General features: G+C 46.4%; 1 protein-coding gene across 2 annotated transcripts in view; it reads right to left on the bottom strand.

Annotated features, from left to right (window-relative positions):
• Nucleotides 1–24,842, bottom strand: part of LOC130115489 (cGMP-dependent 3',5'-cyclic phosphodiesterase) — a 256,094-nt gene that overhangs the window by 30,308 nt on the left and 200,944 nt on the right. For both annotated transcript variants that reach the window (XM_056283167.1, XM_056283168.1), the window contains exons 3-9: nt 23,731–23,820; nt 23,332–23,420; nt 17,654–17,763; nt 14,325–14,380; nt 10,914–10,973; nt 9,998–10,154; nt 9,276–9,328 (exon numbers count right to left, since the gene is read on the bottom strand). In XM_056283167.1, the coding sequence (XP_056139142.1) occupies nt 9,276–9,328; nt 9,998–10,154; nt 10,914–10,973; nt 14,325–14,380; nt 17,654–17,763; nt 23,332–23,420; nt 23,731–23,820 (615 nt within the window). The remainder of the gene's footprint in view (nt 1–9,275; nt 9,329–9,997; nt 10,155–10,913; nt 10,974–14,324; nt 14,381–17,653; nt 17,764–23,331; nt 23,421–23,730; nt 23,821–24,842) is intronic.

Genomic DNA, 24,842 nt, shown 5'->3' with positions numbered 1-24,842 from the left:
AAACGCAAGCTGCCTTTTGAAACATCTAGTGAAAGTGCATCAAATACCGGCAGAGAAATGCAGTTTTTGGCTGCCTAGCTCGTAGTTCATCTCTCGCTGCCCCCATCCACCTCAGGTATGTTATGTGTGCTAGCAGCCTAGAGCCCACACGGAGTTAATTAATTATACAAACATGGGTTACTGATTAAAAGAAACGCTGTGTCCAGACACGAGAAAATAAAGCAATGTTAATTCTGCTCTTAATGCGTTTCATTTTTTTTCCTCTTCAAAAAACAAACAAACAAAAAACAAAAAGAACTGATTAACGTACCGCTAAAGTACTGGATTGATAAGCAGTATCGGTCAGAGTAGTAGTACCGTTAAACTCTTAACGATACCCATCCCTAGTACAAACTACTGAGTTCTTTTTGGTTCTGGCAATAACTGAGGAGCAGGCCTGCCCCTAGGGGTCCTTCCTTTATGTAGTGCATGGAAGGCCACGGAAAGGGACATGGCAACAATCTAGTCTGAGTCTGTGCATCATTGGTTGGTGGAAGTGATAGCATTTTAACAAAGATGCAAAGGTGAAAAAAAAAACCCAATCTCAGTGATTTCTCCAGTGTGTAGCTCAAAAGAAAGATCAGAGATCGAAAGCAACACCCAGATTTTTTAATTGAGGAACTTTGGAAAAACACACTATAATCAAGATTATTGCCGCTCTGTCAAATTGAGGCCTATGCCTCACTGAGCCGACAATCAGCATCCCTGTTTTGCAGAAGTTAGACAACATCCAGTTTTTAAATGCAAACATTTTTCCCCCCACATTCCATTATCCAAGTCGCTTATCCTCAGTAGGGTTGCGGGATGCTGGAAACATAAATGCAAACAACAAATTTCAAAATTATAAATCATCGTTTGACTTTACAGGTACATTGGAGTGTTATCTGCTAGGCAGTAGCATAGCAAATGGATTCCTTTATTACAAATTATTTTGCAAAGAGGTAGCACATAAAGAGAATAACAGACAAAAACTGAACCGTGGGGGACAAAGTTTACAGTATTTAGAGGTAACGTTATTATGACAGACAATGTGTGTTCTCAGAGATAAGGACTTAAACCAACACAGAGCCAGTCAGTAGTCAAGTGCCAATCACACAATTAAAATTATATTTAGCATCAGAGCTCCTGGACTTGGCCAACGTTCTTAAAGAAGTTTAGCAGGGACGGGTTAAACTGGCAGATGGTGGGTTTTGCAACCTATGACATAGTTTCATGTGAGACAGTGTTTAACTGTACAGTCTGTAATTTTAGTGGAAGGTGTACGATTTATATCAAATGCCCTTAATCTTGCCAAAAAATTTTTTTAAAAAAATCTAAGAAGTTGGAAGTTGTAAATGGGGAGTAGCTGGTGGGAAACTGAGTAAATTTTGTTATGGCATCAAAATGAAGTTTTTCATTATATTTGCTAGGGGAGATGGATAAGCTGTTTTAGCTGCTAAACATGTGTACTTACAAATTAGCAGGTTATTGAGCAAATTGCTCAAGTGTTAAAGTCAGTAAAATATCTCCAAATCTAAACATGCAGTTTTTTTGTAACAAGCTGTGTAACTTACTCAAGTACGTTTGAAAGAGCTATGTAGAGTTCACAGGGGAAATTGTCCAAAGAGGCATTAAAGATGAACTGTTGAGTTTTTGGCCACTAGTAGCGCTACTGAGCAAAATGGCTCCCCATAACATGACAAAAATAATAACGTGACAGGAGCTTCCTCTCCAGGCCACTGCGCTGAATCCAAATGTAAATGTAGCCTTATAAATAAACAACTATATATATGTATGTATGTATATATATGTATGTATATGTGTGTGTGTGTGTGTGTGTGTGTGTGTATATATATACCCCGCGACCTTGAGAGCAGCATAAGCAGTTCGGATAATGGATATATATATATATATATATATATATATATATATATATATATATATATATATATATATATATATATACACATTTAAGATTTATTGAACATCTTCAAAGGTCATTTTTGTCTACATAGTGTGGGGTCTAACAACATAATTTGTGTCTGCATGAGTGAAATTCTGAATGTAAACAAATCTATGTTTACATCGAGAGGTTAACACAATGACTGCTAAACAAATTATTGCCTTGTTAATCAATTAGGTGGGGGTCGACAGGTCTCAAATGTTTTACTTCTCATGTAAGACCCAAGCCAAGAGTGTTGCAATAAGTGGCTGAGTGATAACTATCAATATTCAAATAATATTCTACGATCAAAATGCTAAGAATACCTTGCTAAGGAGATTAAATGTTGACATCACCAATGGAGTTTTTTTTACAACTGTAGAAAGGGTGCAAAATAAGCACCTCAAATGTCTCATATTCAGTATTAATGAGGAATAAGGTTGAAGATTGAGTTATAAATTAAGGCAACTTCCCCAACCAGTTTCGTTGTTCAGACAACATGAACCCTAATATAATCAGTCGATGAGTCGTTAAGTAGGAAAATATCAAGTTTTAGGCATGTTTCACACAGGCCCTACATGTTGAGACTACACTTCAGGCCATTAACAATCTAGTCTGTCGTAGGTAATGGGTCCGATAGTAATGATGCAAGCTTTAAAATGCTTTCCATTGCTAAGGTTTTCTGAGATGGGACAATCTTTAGGTTTCAGACTAAGACCACCTCAAGAAAGTGGTCCCAGTAATATCCCATAAAAACTCTGTAGCAGTCTCTTAAACGTGAGAATGCAATCTGACCAAATTCATAAATTCGCTATGAACAATGGGATCAGCTCGTAGTGAAAGGATAGGCCATGTCACTGTAGGTGTTTATCGGAGCAAACCACTTCCTCCAGAGGAAATCACCGTCCAATGAAATGCATCTGAGCAATGTTTTCAATATTTTGATTCACATTGAAATCGCTTGTATAGGAAATTCTCGTATGTAAACTAGAGTATCACGGCAAAGAAAACGGTCCGTTGACATAGCTGGTGCCTATGCTTCATTTAATCCCTTCAGCCTGTTAAATAGGAAGACAGCCGCATTCCTGCTCGACATTTTCAGACCAATGAGGGAATAGTTTACCCACACATACCGTTTATATCCAGATCTAGTTTGCTAAGACACATCGCCATGTGATTGAAACAGAACTCACAGGTAACTCCAACACTTTAGTGTATTAGTTTCTGATTCCAGCATAGAGAATGAAATACAGGTTTCAAAACACCCTTCAAAAACTTGCTCACATGATAAGTAAGTGGTAATATCTCAGTGTGAATAGTAGTAGTAGTAGTAATAGTAGTAGTAGAGGTACATAGTGCAACGTTTGTGTGAAACCTGTCTTACACATCTCTCTATATTTCTAGACAAAACACTGGCACCAGTCCTGGAAGGGCGAAGGCTAACGAGGGCTGGATATATAAAACTAAGAATTCTTCCACCTCACGTTACTGAACCAGCCAGGAGTTTGGAGAAACTAACCATCTGTGCCTTCCGTCATTACCCCTCACGGGTATGGGACCAGACAGAATCAATATTAGCAGACCCATCTTTCTAGGGAGGTCACGTGCTCCTCTTGGTGACCTCAGATTGATTCATCCTAGTATGACTGGAATCGACGTGTGCCTTACTCCAAGATTAGCTTCAGTGTCGGCAGCTATGGCCTCAGTTAGACAAATAACCTGAACAGGGGATGCTAGTCTAATGTAGCAGTTAATGGAGTCTGACATTTACCCAGAGTGGGCCCCTGCAGCATCTTCACTTAAAAAGTCACCTTTACATCAGAGCATGTGTAGATTCCAGATATTTGGTGGTCTGCACTACAGGATGTGCTGTCAAATGATTGAACACTTTTCATTTGTATTTTTAAACTGTTTACTTAGGGTCATGCATACACCCCTGTACAATGATCAGCCAAAACATTAAAACCACGGACAGGCAGGTGAATAATGATCACGTTACAATGGCAAGGGGTGGAATATATCAGGCAACAAGTGAACAGTCAGTTCTTGAAGTTGATGTCTTGGAAGCGGGACAAATGGGTAAGCGTAAGGATCTGAACGACTTTGACAAGGGCAAAATTGTGATGGCTCGACGACTGGGTCAGGAGTAGCTCCAAAACAGCAGGTCTTGTGAGGTGTTGCCAGTATACAGTGGTCGGTACCTACAAAAAGTGGTCCTAGGAAGGCCAAACACTGAACCAGGTCATGGGCGGCCAAGGCTCATTGATGCGCGTGGGGAGCGAAGGCTAGCCCATCTGGTCTGATCCCACTGAAGACCTACTGTGGCTCAAATTGCTGAAAAAGCTAATGCTGGCTATGTAAGACAGGTGTCAGAACACACAGTGCATCGCAGCTTGCTGCATATGGGGCTGCATAGCTGCAGACCAGTCAGATTGCCTATGATGACCCCTGTCCACCGCCGGAAGCACTTACAATGGGCATGTGAGCATCAGAACAGGACCTTGGAGCAATGGAAGAAGGGGGGCTGGTCTGACGAATCACATTTTCTTTTACACCATGTGCGCCGTTTACCTGGGGGAAGAGATGAAACCAGGATGCAAGCCGGCAGAAGCAATGTTCTGCTGGGAAACCTTGGGTCCTGGCATTCATGTGGCTGTTACCTTGACGCGTACCACCTACCTAAACGTTGTTGCAGACCAAGCACACTGCGTCATGGCAACGGTATTCCCTGACGCCAGTGGCCTCTTTCAGCAGGATAATGCACCCTGCCACAGTGCACAACTTGTTCAGGAATGGTTTGGGGAACATGACGAAGAGTTCGAGTTGTTGGCACTGGCCTCCAAATTCCCCAGATCTCAATCCAGTCGAGCATCTGTGGGATGTGCTGGAAAAACAAGTGCGATTCGTGGAGGCCCCACCTCGCAACTTAAAGGATTTAAGGGATCTGCTGCCAACACCTTGGTGCCCGATACCAGAGGACACCTTCAGAGGTCTTGCGGAGTCCATGCCTCGACGGGTCAGAGCTGTTTCGGCAGCAGAGGGAGATCTACACAATATTAGGCAGGTGGTTTTAATGTTTTGGCTGATCGGTGTATGCATGCGGACACCAAAGACAAGGAAAGTATATACACACTAAAATGGCAACACATACATGTAAGCATATACAAACAGGGGAATATACAGCCTATATTAACACAAACACACACACACAATCATGTTATAAACAGGCAAACTATATTTAAATATAATATATAATATATATATTATATATACACATGCACATGGACACACACACACACTTATGTGCTCACACACAGTGTTTTAACAGCAGCGTTTTCTCACGTGTTATTTTTCTCTTTAATCCAGAGGGCTGGATGTAGAACAACCAGGACAGGAATAAACACTTTCCCCTGCCAACATGCCCCCCCACCCCCCCCACACACGCAGAGGCACTCGCACACTCAACACACACACACACACACACACACACATAAGCGCACAGAGCAAACTGCACACATGCACACAGATAAAAAATGTCAGCTCATGCACACGCTGTGCGATAATAAGCCCCTCCACCTAGTGTGTGTGTGTGCTTGTGTGTGTGTGTGTGTGTGTGTGTTTGTGTGTTTCCCAAATATGTTTAATCCCATAACAACTGCCCCAGGCACTTAAAAGGCAATCGCAAGTTCTTCGGCGGCAACAATCCCCCCTCCCTCTCCACCCCCACCCCCCTCCACCTTCCATGACACAAATATTACAATAAACTGGCAAAACAAATAATGGTCGGATTTGAAACTTGTTTGTTACAGACCCCCACCCACCCCGCCCCCCGAAAAAATGTATTTCGTGCCTCTTTCCTGTTCGTTACTTTCTATGTATGAAAAATGAAACTGTGTAACACGCTCGCCTGCTGACACGCTATAGCCTTAAACGCGGAAAACACACAATCGCGCTGAAGAAACGAACAAAAGTGAAACCGTGATAAAAAGAAAATGCACAAAAACAAAGGTAAAGCAACTGCAGACTGAAAAGCAGGGCAACTGCAGACCGTACAACACAACCACACTGAGAACCATGCCCTGCAACACCCCCCAAACCATAAAACAAAAACTGAAATATAACAACGTAACAGGAAATACATGCCGGAAGTGTTTCTGGACGACCCCAACAGCTAGGGACCATTGTAACCGGCCAGTTACCCCACTCTTCCGAGCCGTCCCGGTCTCTGCTCCACCCCCTCTGCCGATCCGGGGAGGGCTGCAGACTACCACATGCCTCCTCCCACACATGTGGAGTCGCCAGCCGCTTCTTTTAATCTGACAGTGAGGAGTTTCACCAGGGGGGACGTAGCACGTGGGAGGATCACGCTATTCCCCCCAGTTTCTCCTCCCCCCCCCGAACAGGTGCCCCGACTGACCAGAGGAGGTGCTAGTGCAGCGACCAGGACACATACCCACGTCCGGCTTCCCACCTGCAGACACGGCCAATTGTGTCTGTAGGGACGCAACACGGGGATTTGAACCGCCGAGCCCCTGTGTTGGTGGCAGAGGTGGCAAACCCGGCTTCAGAACGTAGAAGTACTAACCATGTATCTGCGCCACACATGGACTAAACCAGCTGATTTCACTAATTAGGTCTCCTACCTGGCTGAAGCGTTGTGCTGATTAGAACCAGCTGGTTTAGAGCATGGGTGGAGCAAATACATGGCTAGTACATCCAACTTTCTGGAGTGGAGTTTTCCACCGCTGGTTGGTAGGCAACGGAATAGACCGCCACGCTACCCGGACGCCCTGAATCTATATTTCTACATGGATTTGACGAAATTCAAATTTGAAAACAAAGACTCATCTAAATACCTGCCAGATCGTGACGGGCTACTGACCAGTTCTGTTACTGTCAACAGCAACAACCGACATTCGGTGTAAGATACGTTTAGATTTTGCAGATTGTCTGATGGTGAATGAGGATTTCTCAGGGGATTATTGTCAGCAGTCAGCGTGCTAATCACGAGCCTCGAATGGCCAGATATATATATAATGGACATCAACGTCCGCTTTGCTGTCCTCAGTACGTCCAGTAGGTCTGCATCATAAATGTAATAGATTTTGTTTTGCAAACACAGATGGTAGGTCTGCTGCCAGTGCAGCGACGAGGGCAGCTAGACGAGAGCGATCGATAGTCAGCAAGGAAGAAGAAGAAAAAAGAAGACCTGTTGACAATCTTCTGTGGTGCTGACATCTTGGGGAGCCAGGCGAGACATTGAACTCCACCCCCGGTCCCCTTTAACTCAGCCCCGGCTACGGGGACAACACGCATTTAGAGAAAAGAAACCCAAGCGAGTGTGCGCAGAGTGATTTTGGCGCGTACTGAACTTTGTGGTTTTCATTAAGAGACTTTGGCAAGCAGGAAAAAAAAAATAATCACCTGCCAGAAACCATCGACCCCCTTTCCAAATTCTCCTTTATTGTCAAACAAGGACACGATCCTGCTGTGACCGATGTAGGCGGTTGTAGACAATTTGGGGAATAGTTCAGGCAAGAGACGCACATTGTAATCCAACACAGACCTCGGCAAGGCTCCTAACGAGTCTTCATTGTTAGACTGGCTTCTGGAGACGCGGCTTTACGGCGGTCTTAAACGGTAAACTAAATCAGACTGTCAGGACCAGTTGAGGACTTGATAGCTTTTAAACCGATTTAATTAAGATCCCTATGCCGTAGTAGCGTTGTCGTCATCATATGAGTCACGGGCTGCCAAACCAACCGCCCCCCCCCCCATGTGGGTCCTACAGAAACATTGTCAGGTTTGTTGCAGTGCATTTCTTTTTTTTAATGTTGTTGTGTTTCGGCTCCTGTTCCCCCCCCCCCCCCGTGGGTCTGAATGTTGTGTAATTTGCAGGTGCTCTGCGTTTTGTCTGCCGCTGATTTCAGAATCAGAAACGCTTTATATGTCATCTCATTTCATGCACTTGCGCACATGCAATGAAAGGAAGCATGGTTTCCCCCAGCCCACAGCAGCGCCACACAGAGACTAAAAAACCCACACATCCACGAACTACAGGAACACACATACCCAAAATAACACACGTATATCTAAACTAAACAAGAAGAAAGACTGTCCGGGACAACGAACGCCAGCCAGGACGACTGTCTGAGATCTATATTATAACCCGATCTGCCCTCGGGGACGACTAAAGGATTCTGGTTCTGATTCTGATATTTGTGCTACATTAACTTGGCATTGCTTCGTATGTACTGGTCACAACGGTTTGGGAAGGTGGGGAGGGAATTGTGGGCGAGGGTGAGGGTAGGGGGTTGTTAGACGCGTAAAACACAATTAAACAAGTAAAATAAAATGGAATTAAACAAATAAAATGCAAATTAGGTTGTTTTTTTTCCCCTAGCGGATGTAGAATCATGGCATCGTGACGTTCAAGTCGACCTTTGCTGTAAAGCACATTGCACCAACCAACAAGTAACTCTGGGGGTGTAGTTATCTGCATATGTGTGTGTGTGTGTGTGGGGGGGGTTGGTGTGAGTTGTTGGGGTGTATTAGAGTCAGTAGTGGTGCCAGTATGTAAAAAAAACATAAAATCTCCATCAGATTGAGGCTGGGTCCCTTCGGCGCAGCATGACTTTCACATGTCTTGGAGACGAGACAATAGATGTCATAGTGATGAGTCTCTCCCTCTCTCCCCCTTTCTCTCTTTCTCTCTCTCTCCTCAGTCTCTTTATATTTCTCTCTGAATTTTTAGTGCCTATTGCTTTTATCTCTGAATAATTCCATGGATTCATATTTTTCAACGGTATGTTAATTATAGCTACAGGGCCCTAAATTTTGGTCTCCCTCTCCCTCCACACACACACACACACACACACACACACACACACACACACACCGTGCTCCTTGACATCTCTTTTTTATGGCCTTTCTCTGCCCCCCCCCCCACACACACAAAAACACTCACACTTTGACCCCATCCTCCTTTTCTCATTCCCTCTCTTATTGTCTATTCACAGGAGGGGGATGCTGCGGGGTGGGGGTGGGGGTGAGGGATACTACGAGGAGACGGATGAAGTGATAGAGAGATAAACAGCTAGCGGTACCGCGGATGATAGAGCGGGAGCTAGAGACGAAAGGATTGGGGGGGGGGGGGGGACAGGAGGGATGTCACGTTTTTGAATACATTGTGTGTGTGTGTGTGTGTGTGTGAATGTGTGTGTGAGTGTGTGCACGTGCAGCTGCAGGGGCATGCAGCAGGTGTGTGTTACTGTGTGTGTGTGCGGGACACATATGTGTGAGCTCCACCACTTACATAATTGATGACTTTGAGCTGGAGAGAAGCCGCGTCAAGGTCATAGAGCTCACCTGCAAAAGATGGGGGAGAGAAAGAAGGACGGCATAAAAATGAGAGGAGCGTACAGGCAGGCAGGCAGGCGGGCGGGCGGACGGCTGTGTGGACCAGGGACTGCGGGGCAAGTACGGGAGCTGGCAGACCGCAGTCCAGGGAGGGGTGGCACGAGGCAGAGAGGTCGAGGCAGATCGAGAGAAGAACCAACACACACAGGGACTTATAATGAAGACGAGACAAGGGACGCTGGGACGGACAGATTACGGATGAAGACGGCGAACAAAACGGGGGGAAAGAGGGGGCAGAAGAGGATGAGAAGAAGGGGAAATAAGGATGGAAATCAAATGGCTCACTGTGATTAGAAATTTAACTGAAAATTGTTAGCAAGTAAACATCGCTGGGAATGTGTGTGTGTGTGTGTGTGTGTGTGTGTGTGTGTGTGTATGCAAGTGGACATGTGTGCAGACAGACAACATTAGCCAGTCACTTCCAGTATTCATGATTTTTTAAAAAGTGTTTTTGCCAACCATTCTGCTTTCACATGGCTTTTGTCAGACTTTCTTCATGCAACTGACAGAACCCATCCGCATCCATACAGTTCATTATTCACATGGGCTCACCGCATTAGCATCCCACACATGCTGCTCTGTGTGTGTGTGTGTGTGTGTGTGTGTGTGCATGAATACCGCATAGTTGTAGAATGTTTTGGTCCAACTCGCAGTAGTCCTGGTCTGAGACATTGAGTTGTAGCAGTGCATTGTGGGATTGTATCGGGGTAGGGCTGAGTGGAGGCCTCTGGTAGGATGTCAGTACAGTCAGAACTCGTGCACATGCTATTGAAGCCTGAGATACCATGCACGCACACACGCACACACGCACACACACACACACAAACGGAAAGAGGTGGATGCCGAGAGAGATAGACAAGAGAGAGAAGAAGAAAGAGAAAAAAAGAAGAGCATTAGTAGACAGTCTTCTTGTCATGCTCTATGTCTAATCCTCTGGTTTTATGGAGGATGCAATAGAAGTGAATGGTAATTTTTTTTATTTTTCCCCCTTTTCCCCCCCAATTGTACTTGGCCAGTTACCCCACTCTTCCGAGCCGTCAGGAAATACATGCCGGAAGTGTTTCTGGACGACCCCAACAGCTAGGGACCATTGTAACCGGCAATTACCCCACTCTTCCGAGCCATCCCGGTCGCTGCTCCACCCCCTCTGCCGATCCGGGGAGGGCTGCAGACTACCACATGCCTCCTCCCATACATGTGGAGTCACCAGCCGCTTCTTTTCACCTGACAGTGAGGAGTTTCACCAGGGGGACGTAGCACGTGGGAGGATCATGCTATCCCCCCCCCCCCCAAAAGGCGCCCCGACCGACCAGAGGAGGCGCTAGTGCAGCGCCCAGTACACATACCCACATCCGGCTTCCTACCCGCAGACACGGCCAGTTGTGTCTGTAGGGACACCCGACCAAGCTGGAGGTAACACGGGGATTCGAACCGGCGATCCCCCGTGTTGGTAGGCAACGGACTAGACCGCTACACCACCCGGATGCCCTCACACTTATGTTTACATGTGTAAGGCTGTGGGAGGAGAGCTTACATGTTTTTCCAGTGTGTTGAGATTCAGTTCATCCTGATCAGTCAGTGGTTTACAGCCCACCTGTGAAACAAACACACACACACACACACACACACACACACACACACACACACACACACAGAGAGAAACGTAATCTATCAGAGGAGGCTGCGTTTTGTCTGTTAAATTTGAAAACAGTAATTTTCAATTTGATTTTCAACACAAATATTATCTTAAAAAGACAACAGGCACTGAGTTTCATGCACTGCCTATGTACTGCTTATACACACTGCTCTTATGTACTGCTTATACACACTGTTCTTATGTACTGCTTATACACACTGTTCTTATGTACTGCTTATACACACTGTTCTTATGTACTGCTTATACGCACCGTTCTTATGTACTGCTTATACACACACTTCTTATCTACTGCTCATACACACTGCTCTTATGTACTGCTTATACACACTGCTCTTATGTACTGCTTATACACACTGCTCTTATGTACTGCTTATACACACTGTTCTTATGTACTGCTTATACACACACTTCTTATCTACTGCTCATACACACTGCTCTTATGTACTGCTTATACACACTGCTCTTATGTACTGCTTATACACACACTTCTTATGTACTGCTCATACACACTGTTCTTACGTACTGCTTATACACACTGTTCTTACGTACTGCTTATACACACTGTTCTTACGTACTGCTTATACACACTGTTCTTATGTACTGCTTATACACACTGTTCTTATGTACTGCTTATACACACACTTCTTATCTACTGCTCATACACACTGCTCTTATGTACTGCTTATACACACTGCTCTTATGTACTGTTCATACACACTGTTCTTACGTACTGCTTATACACACTGTTCTTACGTACTGCTTATACACACTGTTCTTATGTACTGCTTATACACACTGTTCTTATGTACTGCTTATACACACTGTTCTTATATACTGCTTATACACACTGCTCTTCCCTGTCATGCACACACAGTAATGTTCCAGCAGGGCCTCATATCAACTTGGGACAGTGTCCAGAGAATCAGGTCTGGCGTTGTCTGAAGCTGCTCTTTCACACACGTGTGACCCGACAGGAGATAGTCCGTGTCAGGCGCATTGTCACCAACAGGAAATACTCCGTTTGGTTTAGGTGAGGGGCTGGCGCCTGGGCAGAGCGGGCAGGAGGCAGGACATGATGCAAAAACTACGCTGTGGAAACTGCAGCGTTTTGTTTGCAGCACATGGAAGATGACGGATGAGACTACTGACTCATGCGTAACGACGACTGTTTGTGTGTTGGTATCAACGTTACATGTGATTGGACATATCTGCAGTATCAACTTAAGAGTGCAGAGCAAAAAAAAGAAAAATCCACTCACTCCCTGTGAATACTCCAGACAGTGACCTGCCCTTTTCTCACATGGGTTCAATCGGACATTACATGGACCTTGTACTAGCGAGCTGACCGGGTAACGTGTGTCTGATGTCCAACTGATTTGGACATTTGTATTCTCACATACAGCTCCTCCAGATAATGTCCATATAAGTTCAGGGTTGCATTGCATGTGTGAAAACAACTTAATATATATATATAATTACCTAGTAATAAGGTGGTAATTAATATATATATATATATAATTACCTAGTAATAAGGTGGTAATTATCACGTAATTTCTTAAAAATAAGGTTGAAATTACCTTGTAATTTGGGCTAGGGTTAGCTGTAAAATTACCTGTAAAAACTACCACCTTATTACTAGGAAATTACAAGGTAATTTCAACCTTATTTCTAAGAAATTACATGATAATTACCACCTTATTACTAGGAAATTACTAGGTAATTTCTGACCCTCTAAAATAAAGTGTTACCATATATATATATATATATATATATATATATATATACACACACACACACACACACACACATATATATAATTTATTTATTTAAAATTATTTGGGGGGGGATTTTCCCCCCTTTTCTCCCTAATTGTGTCCGGCCAATTACCCCACTCTTCCGAGCCGTCCCGGTCGCTGCTCCACCCCCTCCACTGATCCGGGGAGGGCTGCAGACTACCACATGCCTCCTCCCATACATGTGGAGTCGCCAGCTGCTTCTTTTCACCTGACAGTGAGGAGTTTCACCAGGGGGACGTAATGCATGGGAGGATCACGCTATTCCCCCAGTACCTCCCCCCGAACAGGCGCCCTGACCGACCAGAGGAGGCGCTAGTGCAGCGACCAGGACACATACCCACATCTGGCTCCCCACCCGCAGACACGGCCAATTGTGTCTGTAGGGACGCTTGACCAAGCCAGAGGTAACACGGGGATTCGAACCGGCGAGCCCTGTGTTGGTAGGCAACAGAATAGACCGCTACACTACCCGGACACCCCCTACTTAAGATATACTTAAGGAGATTATCATGATAAGCATGGTGGGGAAATGTCTAGCCACTCTACTTCTATGCGTGGATCCATTTCTGGATTTGGTTCATCTTGATCACCGAATAAGAAATAACATGTTCTTCGCTTGTGGTAGCGCTCCTGTGTCCAAACTTACATTCATAAGAGAGACTTGGGAGGCTGGGACGATGCACATGTGTGCATTTGCAAATGTGTGTGTGCGCGCGCATGCCTGTGTGTGTGCGCCTGCACTTGTAGGGTATATTCATGCAATTACACCTATACGTTTGCTTACATGAAAAATGCTTCCTCTCGCTTCGCTTCGCTTCTCTCTCTCTCTCACGCTCACTCTCACAAACACACACAAACATGCACATCTGCATTAAGAAATACACAGATACACATGCACATACACACCAACACATACACAACACACAACTAAAAAAGACCCTGACCAGGACCATGTAGCTATTATAGAGGTGAGTGATAGGAAGTGTAATAGTGCATGGAAGACACATCATCCTTTATTTGCTGACCCCAATAGACACTGAAATACACACACACACTTAACAAATACACACAAACAACTCAAACAGAGAAGAGAAATTATAAAAACGATCTTTTACATTTGCGGTATCTTGTGTTGGGCTGCCTTATCGGGCTCACGGGATTTTAATTTAATTAAATTTCATAACAGCAGATTCTTGTGTGTGTGTGTGTGTGTGTGTGTGTGTGTGTGTGTGTGTGTGTGTGTGTGTGGCTATGAAAAGTGACCAGGAGCTCAAGAGACGGCAGTGTATTTGCTATCACTGTAGCCTTTCACCCCGAGGGCAGCAAGGCAGCAGCTCATGGGTAATACCCTCTCTAATGATTCCCTCTGGGGGGTAGATAGTTACTAGGGACATGGACCCTCTTCTCTCCATACAAACATCTAAATGTCAGGGAAAAGAAGGAACGGGAGCGACAGCGAGGGGGAAGGAGGGGGAGAGAGGGAATAACTCACAAGCAAGACGGAGACGGCCTTGTTCTGCCCCTGGTCCAGGATAGGAATGACTACAACTGAAAAAGGAAAGAAAGAAAGAAAGAAAGAATGAAAGAAAACATAGAGGAACAAGAAGGAGTTAGATAGAATTACACATGCATTAGATCAGACAGAATAAACATTGCCCTAGCTTGCATAGCATCCCCCTCACCCCCTTCCCTTCGTTTCCTTTTCTCTTGCGCTATGTCTCCAATAAGAAGACACAGAAACAGGACAAATCAAAAAGTAGGAAAACCAGTGCTTGCATGACTAGTTTCTTTTATTGTCAATTGTTCTTCACACAAAAATGAGAACAGAACCTTAATGATTAGCATGGCTACTTAAATCAGGAACACTTTATTTGAAACGAAATATTGTTTCCCCCAGCCCACAGCAGTGCAACACAAAGACAAAAACACACATCCAAAAACTACAAGAACACACATATCCAAACTAACACATATATCCAAACTAAACAACAAAAAACAAAAAATTCCTGTCCAGGACAACGAACGCCAGCTAGAATGACTGTCAGAACAGCTGGCTGCATGGGCTAGCAGTTAGCTTAGCCTGCCCCGCTTCCGCATCCTGTCAGACCGCCCTCAGTGTTTCCTGTTCGGGCGCAGCTCCGGGCAGGGCCGTGGTCCTTTGAGCCCACCAGACGCAGCAGACCAGGCTCCCCCAGCTGATCCAACGCCAGCTCTCCCAGCCAGACAACCTCCACACATCTCCCCACACTCCACACGACGACACCAAAAATACAGTCAACGCTAGGCGAGGCCGCCGCCAGACCGCCTTCGGTGTTGTCGGAACAGCCAGTCTGCATGGGCTGGTGTAACCCAGGTCAAGATAACCCAGGTTAAAATAACCTACATATAATTACAGTTGAATCATAATAAATAATTAGATAAATAATCATAGTTAATCATTTTGCAAGTAAATAGTGAACAGTAGATAGGTAATTCATGGTACCAATAAATTCATATTCATATTGTTGGTTCAGATTGCTATTTCTTGAACGCAGCACGTGCAGTGCTGATTAGCCAATCAGCTGCCTTGCTCGAGAGGGAGGACGTCCCAGAACCAGCCAGTTTTCAGAACGCTAGGCAAACGCTTGAGAGAAGCCACTGGAACGAGAGATAAAAGGTTCTACTTTGAAATAGCAGTGAGCTATAATTGGTTCTTTCTTTACCCAAATTGAGTATTTTGTTGGTTTGATCATTCTCCGGGCCCTGGGTTTTGTGTTGTGTCCGAGTGTCATCCAGGACTTGGGGAGTCAATTGCTAACTAGCCGAACTTTTCTGTTTCAATGTCTGTGTGCATAGGCTAGTTAAAGCTATAAGTAGCTCAGTTATGTTGTAGATCATAATTTGTGTAAAGATTATAGAGGAGCTACATTTTTCTTTTGTGAACTGAATTCAGAATGTGTTTTTCTTTTGTGGTAACTGAGTAGATGGGCTGGCTACTTCCAGTTGGGCCACAGCGGCATGGTGTTTTGGCACAGAAATTGAACTGCGTCACGTTTTAGATGTCGGTAGATTGACTATGTCAGTCGGCACTTCTGTTGTTTTCTTTTGATTATTTTATTGAGAGATATGTAAACTAATGTCTTTGCATGTGTGATGTGCCTGTTATAATGCAAGCCAGGTTTTTTTCTTGGATTGGGAAGATCGCGCTTGGTGTTTCTTACCCCAAGCTGGAAACAAGATGGCGAGCCACCTATAGGAGCCCTGCTGAATCCATGTGGTCTGTCTGCGGCTTCAGATAGCTCATTCTCAGGACAGTAGCCTACAGATTCGAGCACCTGGATTGTGGTAGGACTGAAATTTCCAGTTTGTTACTGCAAAACGTGGTTGGACTCATTGGAGTTACAACGGATTTTCCAAAAAGGACTGATTATAGCCTACATTGATTATTGATTTTGATTTTTGATCTGATATGGTATTGTTAATTGCAGTATCGGCTGAGTTTATTACTCACTCATACTGTTCATGGGGTAATGCAATTGTGTGTTACTTTTGGCATTCTGATTTACCGGTTAAGTAACTTAGGTTCATGGAAATTAGAACTGAAACTTAACGGCCTAATGGAACAAAATAGAACATAAAACAAATTAACATAATTTGTCAACTCAAACAAGAGATAACTTCAAATTAGAATAAAAAGGATCCTAAATTAGAACTAAAATATCTATTTAAAATATCTGAAACTCAAAATAGTGTTTTAATAAGGGTTAAATCATAAAACAAGAGGTTTCAAGGAATTTATCCATTCTCACTGTGTTATTGTGTAAGTTTCTCTGTCTATGTTTACAATTCTTTATATAAAAACAAGCCGGTAGTTCAAACTTTATTCCCTGGTCTGTGGTCTGCATTCATTTGATGCTAGTTATAAACTGCTCCTACGAACCTAGAACTGGTCCTAGTCAACTGTCAACATCTACAGTGCTACACTAGCAGTTAGCTTAGCCTGCCCCACTTCCGCGTCCTGTCAGACCACTGTCAGTGTTCCCCCTTTGTGCGCAGCTCCGGGCCGGGCCGTGGTCCTCGGGCCCACAGGACGCAGCAGACCAGGCTCTCCCAGCCGATCCAGTGCCAGCTCTCCCAGCCATCAAACGAAGACAAAACTTAAGACGCAGACGCGGACAAAGACACCGCATGGACGGTACTGGGTGAGGCCGCCGCAAACGTGAATTCGCGCCGCCATCTTCCCACACCGGTACTGGGTGAGGCAAATGTGAATTCACGCTGCCATCTCCCCACAAATGATACTGAATTTACTTCATCAATAAACCAAACCATGAAAGAAAGCATCTTTCACAAGTTAAAAGTTGTGAAGAATGCCCATTGCCGTTACAAAATTAGCAATCCGTCCGTAGTATTATTCATCAGGTGTGCTGTCCCGGTGTCATGCTGGAGCTCTGTGCATTACAGACCTTCAGCAAGAGTTTTGTCAGGTCTTGTCAATAATGGGTGCTTGTAAAGAGCACGGTTAACAGCAAGCCCGACCCCTTACAATAGATTAAGGCAGCGTCTTACATGTCAGTTCAGATGTTGGGGAGTGAACCTGGAGCAGCGCCAAGGAGAGGATTTCACCATTTCAGGCACTGATGTCGACAAGCAGCCCCATACTTAGAATCTCTCTATTTGCAATCTGCTTTCGTATTCATCTGCCTCTCTCTCTGGGATCCCCCCAAAATCCTCCCATCGTTCTTTTCTTTAGCACACACACACACACACACACACACACACACACAATACTTATAATACTCGACAAAACCATGTACAGGTGCCTTAAAACCCCACACGTACCTCTTCTGTGGGCAGGCAGAGGTGTGGCGAGGCATACTCTGTATTTCTCCGGCAGCTCGGAAGGGGGCAGTCCTGCGCACTGGCAACGCTTCAGCTGCTCCACAAGACTCCTGGTAAATCAACAGACAGATAGAGACGTGGATGGAAAGATGGAGGACGAGACCCAGGTGGGGTAAAAGTGGGGTAAGAAATAGACAGTTCATTCGTGCTGACCAGCGGGTAGGCGATGGAGGAGTTGGCTGGAAGACAGGAAATACAAACGGAAAGGACGGCGTCGGTGAATCAGGCATGAATGCAAAAGCAATTGCCGGCATTAGTAAAACGGGCACGCTTTGAAAATGTTCAATGACACGGAGCTAAACAAAAGGAATCCCTGAATAGACCTCCCATTCATGGTGGAATAATGTCGACCCAAAAGAACCGCGCGTGTGTGTGTGTGTGTGTGTGTGTGTGTGTGCAGGGGCATGCTCGTACATGCTGGCCAGGCGTGGATCCAGGTGTGATAAGAAACAGGGTCCCATGAGCGCGTCTGTCTATGTGTACGTGTCTGCCTATTGTCCACCATGGGAGCAGCTTTCTTATGCTAAAATATGAACACTGTGTTCCTTTTGGAATGGTGATGGACTCACACACACACACAGACACACGCACACACACACACACACACACGCACACAGGCATCATAGATAAACCATACAAATACTCAATTATTGTCAAAATTAACAAATGATGACGTCCGGGTAGTGTGGCGGTTTATTACGTTGCCTACCAACACGGGGATCGCCGGTTCGAATCCCCGCGTTGCCTCCGGCTCGGTCGGGCGTCCCTACAGACACAACCGGCCGTGTCTGCAGGTGGGAAGCCGGATGTGGGTATGTGTCCTGGTCGCTGCCCTAGTGCCTCCTATGGCCGTGGGAGCGCCTATTCGGGGGGGGGGGGGGGGGCGGAAATAGGGGGAATAGCGTGATCCTAACACGCGCTACGTCCCCCTGGTGAAACTCTTCACTGTCAGGTGAAAAGAAGCGGCTGGCGACTCCACATGTATGGGAGGAGGCATGTGGTAGTGTGCAGCCCTCCCCGGATCGGCAGAGGGGGTGGAGCAGCGACCGGGACGGCTCAAGAGGGCGGGGTAATTTGCCAGGTGCAACTGGGGGAGAGAAAAAAAAAAAGGGGGGGGGGTAAATAAATAAATAAATTTGACAAATGAGAATGACACAGGCGGTTCTAAACATGAAAACATGCACATATCGGGGCGAGCACACTCACACAGACCTGGACACATACAGGCGCAAACACACTCTCGCACCCACGCGTGAGTGCAGGTGTGGGATTTGTGAGTTTGTGTGCATATGCCGAGCTTCAGGGAGTGTCGAGGACTGAGATCGATAGATTCACTCAACACAGCAATCAACTGTTACCCCAGGCAGCTTTGCACTGCGCGCGCACACACACACACACACACACACACACACACAGGCATGTAGCCGAGGTCATGCTCACAGAGCTTGAAAAGCCGTCACACCTTTGCAGTCATTTCACTGCAGGGTGCAGCGACTCAGAGTTACGAAACCAGATTCCCTCCGTCCAGGTAAGGACGTGTGGCTTATAGGGTTTCCTGTGATATCACAGGCTAGTCCTCCTGCACAGTTACCTGTCCCGATGACTAGAACCAGACCGAGTGTGAACAAACGCCTCAATGTGTGAACTCAAAAACAAGCGAAACAAAAACTCCGGGATTACTGAATGATCATTGAACCCCATCTCAGAGTTCTGTGCACTCGTGTCGAGTGAAGTCTTGAAAATAATGGATATTGTAGCGAGGAGGGCCGGGTACCGCCACGGCCGGGACGCGAACCCGTGTCTCCCGCACCGCGGGCGACTACATTAGCCAGTCGACTAAAGGGTCCGACCTGTTAGCCGAGGGCTACCGAGTCCGTGCACGTTACAATATTTTGAAGGCTGTGGTGAATCTCCTGCAAAGCAGCTGAGCATCTTTAGTGTCTTCAGCTGTGTCACCGTTGGTAAAGGAACCAGCGTGAGGAAAACATGGTTTTATCAGAGTGACGCCACCTATTAAAAAGCAAACACACACCAACTGTAAGAGGGTCTATTGTGTCTGTAGGGAGGCCCGACCAAGCCGGAGGTAACACGGGGTTTCGAACCGGCGATCTCCGTGTTGGGAGGCGACGGAATAGACCGCTACGCTACCCGGACACCCGTAGGTGCGGGAGTTTCGTCTGGGAGCATTTTAAGAGCATGTGACATACCAAGCCGAGTCGCTCAAACCAGCGATGTTTAACTTGTACAGGGGGATGATCACGGCTGACATTTTTTTATTTTTATCTCAACGAGGAAGAAGCTTGTAGAAGTCTTCATCTCACGCACACAGAGTGCAGTTATGGTGACTGTGAACCATGAAGGTGACTTTAAAAAAGATAACAACAAGCAAAACATATGCATGAGAACAGAAGACATGACTGGATAACAGACCGGGTACCCAAATCACTGAATGACTGATCCCTAATCATAATAATCATGTGTATCTGTTGACAGCCTGTATGTGACAGGGGACAGGCCCAGGAAATACAGGGTGGAGAGAGACAGGAAGAGGCCACCGGAGGTCTCAAGGTGATTGAGCCTTTTTTACTGTTATGACTGTGCAACTACATTTTGTATTTATCCATCCATCCGTCTGTAACGACCACGTATGTGGAGACTCGCTAGTCTGTTGGCTAATTGGTGGGACCCTTTAGCTGACTGGTTAACGTAGTTGCCCGTGGTGCGGGAGATCCGGGTTCATGTCCCGGCTGCAGCGGTTCCCGGCTGCCCCCCAAATTCACTACACACCTATTATCCAAACCGCTTGTCCTGCTCTCAGGGTCGCGGGGATGCTGGAGCCTATCCCAGCAGTCATTGGGCGGAAGACGGGGAGACACCCTGGATAGGCTGCCAGCCCCCCCCCCCCAGACATTCACACCTAGGGGCAATTTAGTACGGCCGATTCACCTGACCTACACGTCTTTGGGAGGAAACCGGAGCCCCCGCAGGAAACCCACGCAGACACGGGGAGAACACGCAAACTCCACACAGAGGACGACCCGGGACGACCCCCAAGGTTGGACTACCCCGGGGCTTGAACCCAGGACCTTCTTGCTGTGAGGTGACCGCGCTAACCACTGCGCCACCGTGCCGCCCTGTTTGGTATTCATCTCTTTTTGTATTTTACTAAAGCCGACATTATGCCTCCTTTCACTTGTGGCGTCTTTAATAGCAGCGGTTGTGAAATGGCATTTGGCTTGTTCATGCAAACAGTTGAGGAGCGAAGCAACCGCACTCAAAACAATATTCAAGCACACAGGTTAAAGCTTATGTATTTCAATTATATGCAAATTTTCCATCCAATTTGATCACATAATTCCACTGTAAAATATGACCTATTTCCTCTTGAAATGTCATATTTTACCATTGGAGTTATGTGATCGAACTGGGTGGGGAATGTACATGTAATTGAAATACATAAGCTTCAGCTTTACGGGGTGAATATTTTCGAGTGCATGGTGAGTTGGCTCAAATGAAACGGCACCGCTCTGTGTGGATGTGTGCCCGCAAGCACGTGCTTGTATGTGTGTGTCCAGGTTCTGTTAATAACCTTGTATTACCAAGTGGGCTGCAGAGAGGCTTGAACGAAGTGGCCTACTGCATCCAGGCAAGCTTCAGTGTGTGTGTGTGTGTGTGTTTGTGTGTCTATGTAAGCTATCATGTGTACGTGTATATGCCAAGGTCCCAGTAACAGGCTTATATAAGCTGGTGAATTGGATGGAGACTAGTACAAAATGGCTCTTTTAATATCCCTGCTACCTCTTTATTCCAGGACCAGTGTGTGTGTGTGTGTGTGTGTGTGTGTGTGTGTGTGTGTGTGTGTGTGTGTGTGTGTGTGTGTGTTTGCAAGTGGTCATGCAATGTGAGTGTGCATGTATGCGTATGTGCGGCTGTGCGGGGTTGGAAAAGGGTTTTTTTTTGCCTGACATGTAGACAGTTTCATCAATAATGTAGTGTTGGTTTTGCCTGCGCCTGGGCAGCATCAGCCGCAGCAGCAGCGGCGGCTGCAGCAGCGGCGGCGGTATCAGCCTCCGCGGCACCGGCAGCTCTGAGCTGCCGAGCCTCCGAGAGCACTTAGGAGAGGATCGCAGTGTCTCAGTGGGAGACCTGGGCTCCGTCACCTCAGCCATTACCCCAGCTACACCCCCACAGCAGAGGACGTAAAGCGAGAGAAACATAGAGAGGGAGAGAGAGGGCTAAGGGAAGGGAGAAAGAGGGGAGATATATATGTACAAAAAGAGAGGCAGATATATAAATAGAGGGAGGTGAGCTCACTTTTACCGTAACTTTATTGTGACGTGGAAAGGATGTGTGACGGGCAGGGAGTAGAAAGGGGGGGGAGGGGTGTAATGAGTGAGAATTTGATTTGAGAGTGATGGAGAGAGGAGGAGGAGGCTGGGGAAATGAAGGGAAGACTCAGGAGAGATGGGACAAGAGTGAGTAAATGGGCAAATATGTGTGATTATATCAGTGTAGCCCTCCCTCCTTCTCTTGTCTGTCTCTCTCTCTCTCTCTCTTTTGTCGCTCACCCTTTCTTTGTCTTTGGGATTTGGGACGAAGGGTTAATACTTGGTGTGGTTCCACCTTTTGGTCATCTGTTTGCCTCCCTGTCTCCATCGCTCACTATCTTTTTTCTCCCCAATTGTATCCGGCCAATTACCCCACTCTTCCGAGCCGTCCCGGTCGCTGCTCCACCCCCTCTGCTGATCCGGGAAGGGCTGCAGACTACCACATGCCTCCTCCAACACATGTGGAGTCGCCAGCCGCTTCTTTTCACCTGACAGTGAGGAGTTTCACCAGGGGGACGTAGCGCGAGGGAGGATCACGCTACCCCCCCCCCCGAACAGGCGCCCCGATCGACCAGAGGAGGCGCTAGTGCGGCGAACCAGGAGACATACCCACATCCAGCTTCCCAACCGCAGACACAGCCAGTTGTGTCTGGAGGGACGCCCGACCAAGCCAGAGGTAACACGGGATCATTATCTTTTTTCTTTTGTACTTCCGTCACTCCCTTTAACAATGATAACAATAATAAACTTCATTTGTATAGCACCTTTCACACATTAAAATGCAGCTCCAAGTGCTTTACATTAAAAACAAGGGGAACAATAAAACTCAACAATACAGATGACAGAAGTTAATAAAACACAGACCTCGGCAAAACACATAAAACAAAACCACAGTACACGATAAAAAAACAAGAGTAAAAGAAATATGAAGCGGAATTAATTAAAAGCAAGAGCATAAAAAATGGGTCTTGAGCTGCCTCTTAAGACCAGCTATGGACGCTGCCTCTCTTATTTGTTGGGGGAGTCTGTCGCCAGCCGTGGGAGGAACATGTGCTGCAGCGGGAGTTTGATTCTGCAGCGAACCGTCTATACTGCTGTGCTGTGTCCAACACGCACAGAGGAGGTAGTGCTAATACATGTATGTGTACATGTACGACCCCCTGACATGCACACACATGCACAGATTCACCATATAAACATGCCTAGACAGGCAAATACAAATAGGCACATTCAAAAATTACACACACACACACACACACACACACACACACACAGGTGACATGAACATACCTGATCTTTCCCTCCTTTGGCAGTTCGTGTGGTGGATCATCACACAGCAGCTTCGAGTTCCCCTCCAGAACGTAGATGCATACACACTCCTGAAATTAAACACGCACACACACATTGCACACAGTTTCAGACACGCACACATATTCACACGCTACTGAAATTAATCAGCTTCAAATGCAACAGAAAGGAGAGGAGTGTCCTTCAGGGGGGGCGAGGCCCGGCTGGGATTCTGCTCCTCGGCCAGGGGCCACGCCGCCACATCCGACTCTGCCGCTCGGGAATATTAACAGCAGCAATGTTTGAGGTAATGCGACAATGTAACTGATGAGTTCAGCCGAGTTCATTTCTTTTGTCTGCATACGTGTGCGTGTGCGTGTGTGTGTGTGTGTGTGTGTGTACCGTGCCGGGCAGCAACTCCTGTATGCTGTCTCGGAGGGCATCTCGTAGTGAGCATACGTTGACGACCGCCGCCAGCCGCAGTAGAGCATCCTGGGTAGAAAGACAAACACAAAAACAGTTTTCTGCATCACCAACACAGATCCCTTGATGGAGCCCGTTAAGCTGTTTGTTTATATTATAAATATTGAACGAGGGGGGGAAAAAAATCCCGGGGGCGTCCGGGTAGCGTAGCGGTCTATTCTGCTATCTGCCAACACGGGGATCGCCGGTTTGAATCCCCGTGTTACCTCCGGCTTGGTCGGGCGTCCCTACAGACACAACTGGCCGTGTCTGTGGGTGGGAAGCCGGATGTGGGTGTGTGTCCTGGTCATTGCACTAGCACCTGTTCGGGGGGGGGGGGGTAGTGTGATCCTCCAACTCGCTACGTCCCCCTGGCGAAACTCCTCATTGTCATTGCTTTCTCTGAACGTGTCACAGAGGTTTGGCCTTCCAGATCGGTGAAGTGGGCTGCGCCGGTCCGGTCCCGTTAACCCGAACGAACGCCGGCTAAGATGCGGGCTGTGGCGGCCGGCCAGACCCGGTGTGATGGCTCTCCCGCCGCAGCACATTTCATGTCGTATGACAGGAGGAAAGCTCTTCCACGGCCCCCAAATCAGAACAGCCATTAAGCTGTTCTGATTGGACGTGAACATAACAAAAGTGTCTCGGGGCCACGTGGGAGCCAAAATGAAGACATGAAGCGCCACGGCTCTTCTGAAAGCGAGGGGGATGACAGGACTCCAGGGAAGAAAGCGTTTCGTTTCTTTTGCTCCTCATTTTACTCCACCCAGAGAAGAGCTTCTACTCCGTTTAAAAGACGTCATGTTTGAGAACAGTCTAAGGGAGGGGGACGGAAGGCGCTAGACAACTGATCTTAAACAGCGGTTTGCATGAGGTCTCCGTTTGCACCACCCGTCCTGTGCAGTGCTTCGACAGCGATTCAGATGCATATCAAGGTTATCCTGACTGGGATATATTCAACATTTAGGACACATATGCAGCATTGTGATGCTTTTTGGGACAAGAATGACTTGATCCAGAAAGAGAAGATGCTCGAAAATTATACCGGGCAG

This window comes from Lampris incognitus, chromosome 7 (genome assembly GCF_029633865.1).
Source record: "Lampris incognitus isolate fLamInc1 chromosome 7, fLamInc1.hap2, whole genome shotgun sequence".
Taxonomy (NCBI): domain Eukaryota; kingdom Metazoa; phylum Chordata; class Actinopteri; order Lampriformes; family Lampridae; genus Lampris; species Lampris incognitus.
The sequence above is the reverse complement of the archived record's forward strand: the minus strand, read 5'-3'. Positions and strand labels throughout refer to the sequence as shown.